The sequence below is a fragment of the Melampsora larici-populina genome, assembly GCF_000204055.1.
Source record: "Melampsora larici-populina 98AG31 unplaced genomic scaffold MELLAscaffold_6, whole genome shotgun sequence".
Classification (NCBI taxonomy): domain Eukaryota; kingdom Fungi; phylum Basidiomycota; class Pucciniomycetes; order Pucciniales; family Melampsoraceae; genus Melampsora; species Melampsora laricis-populina.
Window position 1 is genome coordinate 1,113,026 of NW_006768770.1, and position 15,036 is coordinate 1,128,061.

At 38.2% G+C, this 15,036-nt stretch overlaps 4 protein-coding genes across 4 annotated transcripts; 1 reads left to right on the top strand and 3 right to left on the bottom strand.

The window, feature by feature from the left end:
- Positions 1 to 526: 526 nt before the first annotated feature.
- Positions 527 to 2,330, bottom strand: MELLADRAFT_103520 (uncharacterized protein; the record flags this gene model as incomplete). Its single annotated transcript, XM_007406553.1, has 5 exons — positions 527 to 558; positions 1,021 to 1,404; positions 1,484 to 1,567; positions 2,096 to 2,222; positions 2,301 to 2,330. 5 exons carry the CDS (start codon positions 2,328 to 2,330, stop codon positions 527 to 529), a joined length of 657 nt encoding a protein of 218 aa, XP_007406615.1.
- A 921-nt stretch (positions 2,331 to 3,251) lies between these two features.
- On the bottom strand, positions 3,252 to 5,418 carry MELLADRAFT_76951 (uncharacterized protein; the record flags this gene model as incomplete). The annotated part of the gene is made up of 2 exons (XM_007406552.1): positions 3,252 to 5,260; positions 5,322 to 5,418. One exon carries the CDS (start codon positions 5,221 to 5,223, stop codon positions 3,517 to 3,519), a length of 1,707 nt encoding a protein of 568 aa, XP_007406614.1.
- Positions 5,419 to 5,572: 154 nt separating this feature from the next.
- MELLADRAFT_71060 (20S proteasome subunit) lies at positions 5,573 to 6,997 on the top strand (the record flags this gene model as incomplete). Its single annotated transcript, XM_007406362.1, has 5 exons — positions 5,573 to 5,837; positions 5,935 to 6,030; positions 6,133 to 6,213; positions 6,279 to 6,648; positions 6,733 to 6,997. 5 exons carry the CDS (start codon positions 5,641 to 5,643, stop codon positions 6,829 to 6,831), a joined length of 843 nt encoding a protein of 280 aa, XP_007406424.1.
- A 950-nt stretch (positions 6,998 to 7,947) lies between these two features.
- MELLADRAFT_26225 (uncharacterized protein) lies at positions 7,948 to 9,417 on the bottom strand (the record flags this gene model as incomplete). Its single annotated transcript, XM_007406551.1, has 7 exons — positions 7,948 to 8,059; positions 8,147 to 8,229; positions 8,313 to 8,532; positions 8,625 to 8,798; positions 8,878 to 8,982; positions 9,097 to 9,230; positions 9,355 to 9,417. Coding segments are annotated over 7 exons (891 nt in total), but the record flags the coding sequence as incomplete, so codon positions are not given.
- Positions 9,418 to 15,036: the final 5,619 nt, after the last annotated feature.

Below are 15,036 nucleotides of genomic sequence, written 5' to 3' on the forward strand. Positions count from 1 at the left end.
ACTTTCTTTTTTGATGTTTCTCTCATTTTGTTTTTTTTCTTCTGTCATTTTGTTTTTTTCCTTTCGAGGCTCTTTCTTCTGTGGCTCGTTTTGATTTTCTCTCGCAATGCACATTTGATTTTCAATGTGATCATTTATTTGATTGGGTCTTTGTTTTGAAATTGACCTTGCAAAGAGACGAGTTCAATTGTGCAGAGTAGATTTCAGCGGTTACAAAGGTACTTGTTTCAAGACAAGTGAAAAAGAGACGAGTTCAATTGTGCAGAGTAGATTTCGGCGGTTACAAAGGTACTTGTTTCAAGACAAGTGAACCAGGCGAGTCAAGTTGAAAAGGATGAGATACGCATATAGAGAGAGATTACATGTATGGGAGACTGAACAGTGTGTCAAACCACGTGTGACTCAAAACATAAAGCGAGGACTAAATGGGACTAAAGAGAGGACTAAATGGGACTCAAAAAAGAAACAGACAGGTGTGACTCAAAACAAAACACGAGGACTAATTGGGACTCAAGAAAGATACAGATCACAAATTTAGGCCATGTCCGCGTTCAATTGCTAAAATAAGCGTTTCAGATAAGCATTAGATTCGTTCAACATACAATATTATGTTGAACGATCACACTTACAATTGCGTGTCCTCCGGATACACGAGGCAAAGGTAGGCCTCCAGCTCTTGCGGGGTCTTCCCTTCAAGTACAAGTTTCTCGCAAAATTGTTTGCGTTCCTTGCGTGCGGCAAGCGCAAGGCGGCTACGTTCTTCCTTGCGTTCCAAAAAGAAACGTTCTTTTGCCCAACTGAGGTCAGAAGCACGAGCTTGCAACTCAGCTTGTTGTTTGGCCGCATCAAATTCTTGTCGCCACTCGTAAGCGCTTCGTAACATGTCGATTTTGGCAGTGTTACCTAGTTGCATCGCAGTGGCAACCGGATGTTTGTAATCCTTGCCTCGCACGGTCAAAGGATCGATCGACGGGAGAGGATCGACCAAACGACTAGCAAGGGTAGCGCGAGTAGCGCCACGAGATTGGGTCGCTGTCGAGATACTAGGGCCTTCGTCTGAAGAGCTGTCTAGGGCACGTTCTTCCGCCGTGAGTGTGTCCTTTCTGGCCGATTTGCGTCTGGATGAGGCGATGATCTTTTTTTTCGCGTGGGAAGAGGTGGCAGTCGCACGTGTAAGGGGTGGGTTGGGTAAAGGTTCAACCGGCGAAGCAGGTCTTGGAGTTGGGGGTGGCGAGTCCGCGTCGTTGTCAAGAAAAGAGCGATAGTGAGCGTTCAGTTCGGATTCTGCAATGGCAACCAAAGGACCTGGAATCACGAGGGAAGCCGATGGAATTTGGGCGTCCACGATCTCTTGATTGGCAAGGAGTTCTTCAGCACTGGGGATGGGTACAAGAGAGGTATGTTCTAGTCAAAAGGAACAATGAAATGAAGAAACAAGGTGAATCAGAGAGAAATCTACACAGACATAGATGAAAGAACATACCATTTCGCTCGTTTGGGACCTCACTGTGGTCATGGCCATCAGTAGTGCTCCGGTCACTCTCGCCTCCATTCAACTTGGCATCGCCTTGAGTGTGTTCATCATCCAAGTCGATGTCATCGTCAGACACGGGTGGGGAAATCCCAGTGTCCAGAACTCCAAAAGGGTTGACGTTTGGGTTGTCCCGAAAGATGACATCCATCTCTTTGAAACAAGGGCACATCCAATCTAATAGCTCCTCCATTGTTCGAATACCATCAGCGACATTCTTCGCAGACAAGCCACTCCCGGTTTTCAAACTGAAGGCCTTCGTTTGATGATATTTCGACTTGAATCTTTTCAAACGTTGGTGTAAAAGCCGACCATTCAAACGCATATCGGTTGAGCTATGCCAAATGTTGTAACCGTTGTTGAGCTCAATGGCTAAGGAGTTCAAGATGGCGTTGGCGTTCATGGGTAAACCGGAGACACGGGTGTGGCTACCGCCGCCGAAGAGGGAATTGCGAAATCGCGGGTTGCTGAGGTAACCAACAATGGTTTGATATTCGACCAATTGGAAAGGAGGGCTGTCTCTTGAGGATTTCGAAGAAGGGGCCATTGAAACGCTGCGGGCACGTTTTTGAGCGGCCAGACGTGACCGTTTGATGGCCGCAGGTGTCGCTCGGGCAGCGCTAGCCGGGAGACCTGAGGCGACGAGATCCTCCTCGATTTGAGCACGCGTACGACGGGTTCTACGGGCAACCTGAAGATAATAAGTACACGTCAGCAGAGTCATCACTTTGTTATTAAGAAACAACCAATTGATGAAGGTTTCACTCACCTTGCCGTTTGATTGAGGCACTGACGACATTCAAACGGTGTTTGGACTGGAAAGAGAGGCTTGAGGGCTGGAAGGATAAGGCCACAGTGAAAAAGGAAAAAAGAATTGGGAAAAGAATCGGTTGATATCAGGGAATCGAATAGAAGAAGTGATTAGAAGACAAAGTGGAAAGAAGCAGGGTTAGGATTAATAGGCAATTAAATAGGAGAGCATGACACGGTGCTTATCCGGAGTTGGCTAGCAGGCAACATCATGCGAGATCAGATTGTCTTTGGTTGACATGATCAAATGCCGCATACAAGTCAGTCCAAACGCATAACCAAAGAAAAGATCCCCACGAAGTCCGGTTAGAAGGTCGGCATGGAAATATTCTTGGTTTGAAGGGTGATTTCGCGGGTTATGCGATTGAACTTAATATCTTGATTAAATCAGTCCTGATCCGAGGTCGATCGTGTTGATGAAACGAGTGAGTCCTGACGAGATTAGTTTTCATGAATACGGTGAGCCATGACGAGATGAGGTGACCAGGCGGGAAAGAAGAGCACCAAGAGGACCTCGAAGAGGAGCAGACGAGGCTCTCGATGGCGAATCTGGATGTTGTCTCCGGACACCACAGGCCAAGGTCATCGGATTCCAAGGCCGACGCCCGATATCGGAATCAAAAACGATGGTAATGAAAGAGTGAAACATTAAAAAAGAATTTTTTTTTTTTTGGGGGGTGAAAAGACGTTGCACACAGGGCGGAAAAAAGAAAAAAAAGGAGCAAAAAGATTTTTTTTTGGGGGGCCATTTGGGACCTGATATGTCTTTTTTTTTTTTCCCAGTCGATTGCTCCAAATATTTTAAGATCATTAAACTGATCGCAAGTTTGTGAACCACCTCTAGAGATGGTTCGCAAAACTTAAAACTATACTTATAATTTTAACTTAGCGAGCAGTCCGTAAAACTTTAAGATAGGCTGTAAACACCCGACTTGAACTGCCCTATTCATGATTGAATCCATAAACGACTTGATGGTCAAAAGAAGTGATAGGTACAAACTAAAGAACCGCACCCACCGACATAATATATGATGTTATTCTACTTAATAAATAAATCAAATGATAAGTAACTCTGAAACCACGTAATGTGAAAACAAAATCAATTTACAATTTACAAATTGAGTGATATCAAAAAGATAAAAAGTTACATTCCTCTAAAAGTTTTCCAAAAGATTTCAAACAGCTGATCTTTTAGCCAACATTCTTGCACCTTTACCTTCTAACCATTTTTGATTACTTTCACTATAAATCATTAACCTAGGACGGTTTAAAATCGATTTATAATTCTTAGTCCATTGACTTTGACCTGCACCAAAGATTTGACAAACTGATTTAGATTTATGAAAAGGTGAAGGTGTGATTTGATGATCATCATCATCATCAGTTTGATAAAAGCTTTGTAATTTTTGAATTTGATGTAATGTAAGAATCGATTTGATTCGATAACGAGTGGATTGAATTCTCATCGTATCAAACGTTTTACTTGGTGCGATCCCATTAGATTTATAAACCGATTCAGATTTCCAATTAAATGTATTAGGAGGATAAATACAATCCCATAACAATAAAGGTAATTCACTAGCAATTGCCATCTCTGGTTTTCGATCCACAAATTCATCGGTAATCAGTCCTAAACCTTCTGGTTTTTGAGCACTCGAATCAGTATATAACAATCCATCGATCAAGTTGGGTGATTCTAATCTTGATCCAATTAAAAATAAAATCGCCATGATGTTTCTAACTTGATTATAAAGAAACGCACTACCTCTAAGATCAAAAACATACATTTGATTCTTTTCACCTAATCCGTCTTGTCCAACCGATCCTTCAAGTCCATCATTCTTATTAAATTCAGGACCAATTGCATTCTCATCAACTAAATTAATTTCAGCAGAATAAATCTCTCTTTTAAAGTTTTCAATTTGTTTAGACTTATCTAATTTACAAAGATTTCTAAAATCATGTTCTCCGATCAACTTCTTGGCTCCTTCTCTCATCATTTCAATATCTAACGATTGATTTAAATCAGATTCAAATTTAGTAAAAAAATATTTATAATGTCTACCTTTACAAGAAAATCTTGCATCAAATTCAGTTGAGACAGGTGACCAAGCAATCACTTTAATCGATTCAGGTAAAAGTGAATTTAAAATTGAGATATAAGGTAATTCTTCTTGAGGTTTGTTTGAAATTGATGAATTTAAAATCTTAGGATGAACTTCTTCATTCTCTTCATCTGTACTTCTTTCAAATCCTTCAGGATCTCTAAAACTTCCAGGTGGGCTTTGCTTTGAATCAAGCAGTTCTTGACGTAGTTTTGAATCCAAAAGATTACTTCTAACCCAAAGACTAACCACTTGACCCGATCCACTCACACCAGCATCAGTTCTACCAGCTCTAGAATATTCCCATCCTTCTAAATCAACTGCTTCACGCCATTCTTCTGTCTTGAGGATCTCTTCTCGATCTTCTTCTTGAAATTCTTCTGACATCTCCACTAATCTAGCTGATAATAATGCTTTAAATAATTCACCTTCTACTGTGGTTAATGGGGTGATCTCAGGTTGCCATGCTAATCCTCCATGATTCCATCCTTGATATACGATTTGAAGTGCGATTTTTCGGGTAGGATATTTTTTAAATTCGAATTTCTTTTGACTTTGTTGTTTAATGTGTTTAAGTTTTTTTCCGATCGCAGGTGTGGTCATCAAATCTATCCTGTTTCCTTCTTGTTGGTTTTGGATTCCACTAGTAGACTGTAATAAGTCTTTAGAAAGTTTAGAAACCTTCAGGGTCGAAAGACGTCCTTCTAAATCTTTAATTTTAGAAATCAATTCTTCCTTTGATAATTTCTCGTAATCTGAATCTGAGTTAGAATCCATTCGATTGTATAAACTGAATCATCAAACAGAAATGAGACTTGATGAAAGATAACCAAATCAAAAGAAGTTTCATGATAGATAGTTTAATGATTGCGCACTTTGATTGAGATAAACCCTTTACGAATGTTGTTGTTGAATAGGACCTTTGATTTAGTTTTGAGACTTGATGATGAAGTGTTGGTATTGATATTAATCGATTCATGAAGTTGATTGTGGTTGCTCAGCATTTCTAAAGTTTGATCGGATCAAGTCAAAACTACATTAATTTAAACTATAGTTGAGTGATACTGCATTAACTCGATCAGAGGTTGCGTCACCAACTCAGACTCACTCCAGAGTCCATCATCAACTCATCAACTCACCAATCAGCAATCAGTTACCAGATTCTTTCCTTGAACAAACTCAATCTGTTCAATCATGTCAAACAACTCAGGATTCGATTTCTCTCATCATATACGTAATGCTTACTTAACCTCAACTGCTGGTCCATCTAAACTTTCACTGCCAAAAGCGACTAGTACCGGTACCACCATTGTTGGTTTGATTTACGATGGTGGAGTTTGTTTAGGAGCTGATACTCGTGCTACTGAAGGTCCTATAGTAGCTGATAAAAAGTCTATCCCTTTCTCTCTGATCTCATCTCTTGGAAACCTTTACTGACCTTTTGATTTGGTCTTGGTTTGGTTTTGAAATCTCAACCAAAACAAACAGTTGTGAAAAGATTCATTTCATTTCAGATAATATTAGATGTTGTGGTGCAGGTACTGCAGCTGATACTGAATTTGTTACGGCTATGATCTCTAGCAAGTTGAGTGAATTCGATCATCTAATTATTTTTCTCTTTGTTTAAAAACTTTCAAACATAAATCTAATGAATTACCCTTTCGATTGAAATACATCCGATTCTAGTATCGAACTTCATGCTTTATCCACAGGTAGACAACCACGTGTGGTAACAGCCATGACAATGTTAAAACAACATTTATACAAGTTAAATCGTCTTTTCTTCTATACCTTTTACAATCCCCAAAAACTAATCTTGTATTGGTTTCAAGGTTCCAAGGTCACGTAGGTGCAGCCTTAGTAATCGGCGGAGTAGATCCAACTGGAGCTCATCTCTTTACAGTAGCACCTCATGGTTCGACCGACAAATTACCATATGTCACCATGGGATCCGGATCACTTGCAGCCATGTCTGTCTTTGAATCGCAATGGAGACCTAAACTATCTAAATCAGAAGCTATCGAATTAGTAGTCTTGGCTATCCATGCTGGTATCTTTAATGATTTGGGTTCAGGTTCGAATTGTGATGTGTGTGTGATTGAAAAAGATCATACTGAGATGTTAAGGAATTATTCAATGCCAAATGAAAGGGTACCTAAAGAATTAAGTTATAAGATGAGACGTGGTGCTACTGCTTGGATCGTAAGTTCATTCTCTTGTTCTTTTGTTTTTTGATTGAAGATTGGCTACATTCAACTTACGTGGTTTTGTTTGTATTCGTCATAGAAACACGATGTACGAAAGTTAATTGTAGATGAATCTATCACCAAGATTGATAATAAATCAGACAAGAAAGCTTCAGAAAAGATGGATATGGACAAGTAATGATGAATGATCAATGAAAAAAAGTCCTAAAATTGTTTTTTTTTTGGTTTGAACTCAGTGGTTTTGAAACAACCTTTTGGTCAGAAGTTTTGTCGATTGATTCAAAGTTTTTGTTAGTTATTAAATTTTGAATCAATTTTAGACTAACCAAGAAATGTGAAATCACAAGAGATTTATGCTTGTACTTGTGTGAATTATACATACGAAAAGACCCACTATGCGTATTTTATGAGGGCAAGTCTGCTGATCTTACTTGGAGGTGAATTATTGATACAAAAGTCAAGTTGATGTTGAGCATCTCCATGAATTCGACCCATATCAGGTATGTATCATATTTTTTGGTATGGGCTGTGAAAGCATTTCACCCAATAAGACCAAGAAGACCGAAGCTACTCTACTTCTGAGGTAAATGACCGATGTATGTGGTCACTGATAGAGTGACTCCAACCCACCGGAGCTACATGAAGTCCAGGTGGCTTCAAGTGTTATCTATACGGGTGAATGCTTCTAGCAATATCTTTCAGTGTCACTAACTTGATGAAAAAACTCATCGTGAATGTGAAGCTTCTGAACTTTTTAAACAAGCCAAGAAAACATTATATAAAATTCGATCTTTACTATATTAGACTAAGCATTGTGATTTCCAAAAAAAGCAATAACCGAGTCTTTCCAAAAGACATTCACAAACCCATCATCTTCTAACCTAAATATTTTTGATTTTTTTATGATCAACTATACACAACCGAATCTTGATAGAAATCATTTACTATACATATTCATCATTTCTTTGAAAGTCACCATTCATTCATTCATTCATTGTGGAGCTGGCCATCTTCCTCCCATTCCATCATCAAGTGCACCAAAGGAAGAAGAAGAAGTGTTTTTGTTCCATTTAGTTCTTGATGGATCAGGTTGATTTTGAAGTACATCAGCTAAAATTCAATTCAATTCAACAACTGTAGATCAGTTTCTTTTCTTCCTAAACTGATGATGGAATTAAATCTTACCTCTATCAAGCGTTTTACCTTCATCTTCATTTCCCCATTGATCTTGTTCGATTTCTTGTTCAGTCAAATCAGTTGGATCAATTGACTTTTTGTTGATTTTTTTAGGATCTGAGTTAGTCACTTTCACATCTTTCATTAATTTACTTAATTCTTCGGCTTGTTTTGATGCTTTTAATTTTTGTCTTTCTTCTTGTCTTTTAAGTAATTCTGGTCGATAATCACTATTTTTTTAAAAAAAAAAAGATCAAGTTTGGTCAAGTTTGTTTAACCTGAATTGGTTTGGTTAAGGGAATAATCATAGAACTTACGTTTCATATTCTTCACGTGCTTCATCTACTGCTTCAAAAAACTCTTTCATTCCAAAGCCTGTCATAGCACTACACCCAACAGCCTACCAAAAAAAATACAACAAGTATATTAAACCAAAAAATCTAATGAAATCATCTTTATCAAAACAAAAGGGAATCAACTCACTCTCAGATTTTTATAAAATTCATCTAAAACTAAACTCATTGAATTCATTAAACTACTCATATAACCACTACCACCTTCAGTTTCATTTTCTTGACTTTTTGACATCAATGCTTCTTGAAACTTTTCAAAATCTTGCATCCATTCTAATGCAAACTCATGAGGTTGAACATCTGTTTTATTAAATACTAAAATAAATGGTAATCTAGTTTTATACAAAATCCTATAAAAGAAACAAAAAAAGGAAGAATTTAGTTTGAGGAACCAATGATCAATTGATTGTAGGATTTGATAAATGTAGGAAAAAAAACTAACGAGCAAGCGTATAACATATTACTCATAAACGTAGCAGGAGCAGTCGTTCTTGGTGTATCGATGACATAAGCTACCACCGTAGGTAATGAAGAAGCAATAGCATCTGTAATAATCGCACCAGAAGCAGACCAAGTAAAAATCTCGATTTGACCAGGTGTATCTACAAGAATATGACTAAAGTTTTTTTTTGACGGGAATGTACATGCTTCAGTTTAAAGTTTGTAAAAGAATCAGATAAATGTCTTCACTCAACTCTAATGAATCGGCCCTTTTTTCAATATAATTTAAAACTTGATCAAATTTAGTTGTGAAAAGGTTTAAAGCCGTCAAAATACCACCATTGGGACCTAATCGATATCTAAAAGAAGAAGAAAAAGATCATTGATAAGCTTGTGCTGAGAAGTTCTTGAATGTTGACTTGAATTATCTCAACGAGGAGAATGATAAAATCAATAATTTAAAAAAACTAAACTGTTTCATAACTTCTTTATAATCTACTGTATCTCTTATATCAATATTAGCTTGAAAAGGTAATTTAGCCACCGCAGGATCCAAGTTTACAATATAAGGAGGTTTCTTAATCGTATGTAAGTAAGAATTTAATCTCTACATTATCAAATCAATTTTTGTTTATCAAAGTGACAATCTTGTAATTAGTATATTGGTTCTGTTTCTATTTTTTTTCTTCGAAAACAAATGATGGTAAACTAATGAAAACTAACTGACTAACTTGAACAAATGTTGTTTTTCCACTTCCAGCCATTCCAATACAAATCACACAAACTGATTTCTTTAATGAAGCTGAAATGTTTTCATCTTCTTTTGATTTCTCTGTAGACTTTGACTTGGTATCGGGTTTAATTTCATTTTCTGTTGATGTTGTAGAATCTAGATTTTTTGGTGTATCGACCTGATTTGATGAGATAGGTATTTCTGATTTCGTTTCTGATGTTGACATCTTGATTTCTTATGTTCGTCTTGAATATTTAAAATGTTTTGGTCGGTTTGCAGATGTGGCCGTTGAAATTTTTGGAAACCACATTTTCAACGCGAAGAACTTTCTGTGAGCACTTGAGGCCCAGGGCCCTTCACCCCGAGGCTGTGTGACTCGAGCTCGGGTCAGCCACTTCCACACCGCATCACATGACCGGATACTAACATCAGCTCGAAAATGATCAAGACCAGAGTGCAGAATCAGACTTTCTCACTTGCCATAAAAAGCTCATTCTCACTCGAATTAAAGTGAAGCAACTTCATATTCAATAATCATTGAAAAGTCTCAAATAAATAAATCAATGAGAACTGTTTATCATCTCTCATATTCTGATTTTTACACCCTTCGACAAAAAATTCTATTTGTCTATTATCATGGTACTTACCAACATCAAAGGATATGATCATAAATTAAACAATCTAAATTTGAAATAACGAAAAATCCAGAGTAATTTTGTTGTATAAAATCAGATCTTTCTAATTTAGCAAACGCTTTGGATGTTGCATATTTCAATTGCAATGGTCTTTTGCAATAAGGAATATTACATATGTATCTTCTTCTCAAAGTTATCAATCATAACTCTGAAGACTAACGTTTTCTTCGCGAAAAAACTGACCTTCTTGAAACTTCAAATCGTTTTACCCACCCTGTCCTTACCATAACTTTGAAGAATTCCCGAGTCAAGTCCTCTGAAAGATATGTGCATGCAATCTGACAGGTCACATGACACAGCATCTTTGATTTGTTGGATGTTTCATCGATCATCTCACCAAACAAGTAGGATATACATGCAAGTACTTCGAGTCACATCAAAAAGAATTTGCCCAAGTTTAAACTGATCGAACAGTTCACTCATAGAAGAATGGTCAACGAGCTGATCATCATTACCCCATGAATAAAATGCTCAACTTGCTACAACCACTCACCAAATCCTTGCAAACTTTCCTGGGACGAATCTTTTGCTCTCAAGGATGTATTTCACCCCGAATAACGGCAAAAATATGGCGTTCCTAGACAGGCTTGAACTGTCAACCTCCTGATTGCAACCTGTGAAGGTGTTAACAGTCAGACGCGCTAGCCAATTGCGCCATAGAAACTGTATGTGTGGCGCTCGATGTAGGTTATATAATCAATTGGCACGTCGAGATAAGTAAATTGAGTGGTCTGAGGAAAAGCTCTGATGTAACCTCTTTTTTTTCTATTAGAATGTAGGGAAATCAGGTTTGAGTGACCAAAATACCAAGAAGTGCAACACAATGCCCCCCTTTGATTTATTTATTTTTTTCTCTGGGAGTTTCAGAGTGGTCCTTGCGCAATAAATCACTTGCACACTATCTAGTGGGCTTTGCCTTGCGCCTCTATATGGTGATATAGTGCACAGTATTGCACACTATAGTGGCACAAGGGGCTCTCAAAAATGGCAAGCATATAGTTATTGGCTGTGTATAAAAGAAAAATACAAGTGACCATGTATAGAATAGAGAAGAAAAAACAAGTAAACCAGTGACCATGTATGAATCTGATACAACAAATAAAATAAGGTACTCCCCTGGGTATATGGTATTGCTCTGTTAAATAGCAGAGAAACACTGACCCTGGCCCATTGCAGAGTGCTTAATGCGCTATGGTAGCTTTCCACCCCCAAAATGTGGTGCAAAAGCTCTGCTATATACAATAGTGGGGCTATTGCAGAGCCAAAAACTGCTCCACAATCTCAAAAAAGAGTGGAGCAATTCACCATGTCAATATCCTTGTAGCATGTTGACATGCACACACACAGAATTTCAAACAAATCTCAAACTCTTTTGGTTGGATTGAGACTTAAATTGTTTTTGAGCACTCTTTTCAATCAATGATTTAGGTATATGATTTGTGGAAAACTTTGTCAGCAGCTGGGTTCAACTAAGTGTCAACGTCCCAGTTGATAAGGGGGAGATTCACCCTGTGGAACCTATTTGAAGGATCTTTTGAGGGTCTAAGAAGATTCCCTTGTGTGTATGTATGTCAATATGCTGCACGGATATAGACACAATGTTTGTGGCATTGTCAAAGATACAGCTTCTTGAGAGGAAGTGGAAGATTTTGAGGTGATGAAAAAGTGTTTATGCCAAACTGAAATTTCAGGATCCTTGCTTGTCTATGAAGACTGGCATATTATTGCTCAAGTCCCTCAGAAGATGCCCCAAGCTTGCAATGATAGTATGTCTGACCGTGGGATTAAAAGACACAGAACAATGCAATAATATGCATTGTGTTGCAAGTTTGTTGCAGGGTGCTGTAGTTACATTGGGGTATATAGACATTGCATCCAGGCTAAACTCATCAATCAATAATTTTAGGCAACCTGTAATAATCCACCACAGAGCCATTTCCATCTACATACCTTACTCGCAACAGGGAGGTGAAACAAAGCCAAAACTTTCACCAAACACCTCACCCCAATCCTGATTGTAATGACAAGTTCCCCTGATCCTGCTCTAGATACCAATCTCAACATTTGGTTTGTCTTTTACTTGAGCGTTTGAACCTGACCTGAACTTTCAACTACATTCTCAGACACTAAACACTAAAACCCTCACCCCACATTTTAGTATTTTGCTCATAATATTGTTTGTATCACTCTAACACTACGCCAGATCACTAATTTACCGCTGAGTTTATAAAATTGAAACTGTAGAAAAATATCACCAATACAAGGGAGGTCGGAAAAATTTGAAAAAATAATGATTCAATTCATGGGTGCTGTCCCCTCATTTTGCATATATTTGCATATTTTTGCCATGATGTTTGAAGTCTCCCCAAACCAAAATGCTCACAGGGGATATTATGTCAGAAACTCAAATTTGGTCCAAAACTAGCAATATTTGGGCAAAAACCTTCAAGCACAAAAATATGAGTATTTTTGTTCAATCATCTGAACACTTGCAATTTATGGAAGTCGCATGATGGCTCTACAAGGTTTATTAACGTGCTGAAGCCATTGTAGTAATGACTTTTATGCTTATATATGGTTCGTGCTGTGTACGTCTCTTGATATATCTCACCCATTCTTGGAGACACACAACTTTTTTGTGCACAAAAACTGTAGAGCCAGAATGTGGCATTCAGAATGTCAAGACACTACAAGTGTTGGAGCAAAATTGATGATTTTGTTGGTGTTGCAAGGTCACTGTCTCTCTACCTGCCAGTTTTGGACCAAATCTGGGTTTCTGACATTATTTGCATTGTGGTTGTAAAAATATGAAAAAATATGCCAGATGATTGGAATGCACCAAAGGGCCCAACCAATATTTGTTCATATTTTTCTGACCCCTCCCAGCTTTTCCACAATTGTCTATGTCTGCTCAATTTTCTAAACTCAGCGGTAAATTTTCAATTTGGCGTAGTGTAATCAGACCACTTAGATTTATATTTGACCCCTGATGTATCTGAGAAAATTTATTTGCCACTATGCAGCTGCTGAGATCACTGGAAGATGTAGTTTATACTGAAAGCAACTCACTAACTGATGTTGGTGTAGTTGTCATATTTCACAATTGTTGTGGTGCCATCCCCAAGGGAGGTAGAGTAATCAAAGCCTGCATATTGAAATCAAGCAGGAGGTTTGGGGAGTGTGGTGTGATCCAGGTGCAAGGAAGTGAATGTGGTGTATCTTTGGTTGTCCATGGGGATACATGTAGATGGTACAAAGGAAAAAAAACAAAGAAAGAAACAATTTAGAAGAGGGGGTTTGTGTACAATCTGAGTTCATCAAGCAAACCTGGAACAGTGGGTAGCCAGGAAGGGCTCTACTTAATTGAATTAACTGAATGACAAATCATCTTCCTCTAGCAGTTAATCAGAGCTAATCTGCACACCAAGGCCTGACAAGGATTTGAGGGATGGCTTAGAGCACATTTCTGTGCCAGATTCCAAATTTCTTGAAAAAATCCAATGGAACCCAGAAATGGCCAAGCACAATGCCTATGTCACATTTTATAAATTCCACAGAATTTCTCTTGTTCTTTTTTGATTCATGTGTAAAGTGATCATAAATATTTTTAAGACCAGTGTTTTTTGGTTTTTAGTGCCAAATACCAAAATAATGAGTTTTAAAATACCAAACAAAGATATAAGGAAGGAAGATTCCTTGGTATCTAGAATATGTACATGTCCCCACGCCTAGGATTTGTAATTGTTGGGTTTGCGACAGGCCCCGGCCCCGCCGCTGCAGAACTTGAATGATTACGTAAACCACTTGGAGGGGACTGTACAGGATCTTCAGGTACTCAAACAAGGGGAAATAATTCTTGGTCTCAAGAAATTTTCTTGAGGAATGGTGAAGGTGGTATGGGGTGAGTGTTTGTCCCAGCCAAAGGTCAAATGTTTGTCAGTTTAAGGTATGTGGACTGGCTCTACATCCTTTCTGAGAGGAAGAGGAGTTGTCCTGACATCTGTAGGGCACTTTAGTTAACTTAGTCTGATTAGGCTGACTAATTAAGTCAGGCAGCATTGTGAATGTAAAACCAAGGAAAGCTGTAGCTGAAAGATCCAATGCCTTTCACCAGGACTGATATGGATGGAAAATCTAGCTGAACAAACCCTCACCATGGGGTGAATTGGGGCAAGACCTAGCCTGGCCATCACAGGGGGGCTCCCTTCTTATTGGAATATTTGGCATAATATCAAAAGTTTGGCAAGGATTATACTTAGCCTCCTTTTGCTCTGCCTTCCATCCCAAGAACCCCTGAGGGGCTCTGATGAGCATTGTATTAGTCACATCTTTTTCCCTCTTCAATTTTTTTCCAAGTAATCTAGAAGTCAAGTTATCCAACAACTTCATATTTCAACCTCTGGTAATTACTTAACTGGCCATCTGTCCAGAGCTCCAAGCAACCAGAATCAATGTACAAGTACATAATAAACCATCAAGGAAACAACATAAATTAAACCTGATTCAACAATTCACATTGAAAAAAATATTAACAGGCTGATAAACATTGCCACATGAAGAAAATACTCAATTGTCATATACACTTGCATCCTTGTCAGAGAACAAACTTTTGTTCCAATATAACAAGCCCTTGCTCCTGGCAAGGTGTTTGACCCAATCAACTATCTCCAATCAACGGCAAAAATAAAGCGTTCCTAGACAGGCTTGAACTGTCAACCTCCTGATTTGAAATCAATCAAGCAGATTAATAACAGTCAGACGCGCTAGCCAATTGCGCCATAGAAACTGTATTTGGAGGACCTGGTGTGGGTATTATAATCAATTATATCAAGTCCAATGACTTTACATTCAAATGACAGTGGGATAGATATTGAGATGTCGGAGAAACCTACATGTGCCATCTTCTGTTTAAAATGAGGTTCGGATGACCAAAATGTCAATAACAGGTTGGTCGTGCTATAACTTGAGCAGGTCAAAGATTGGTA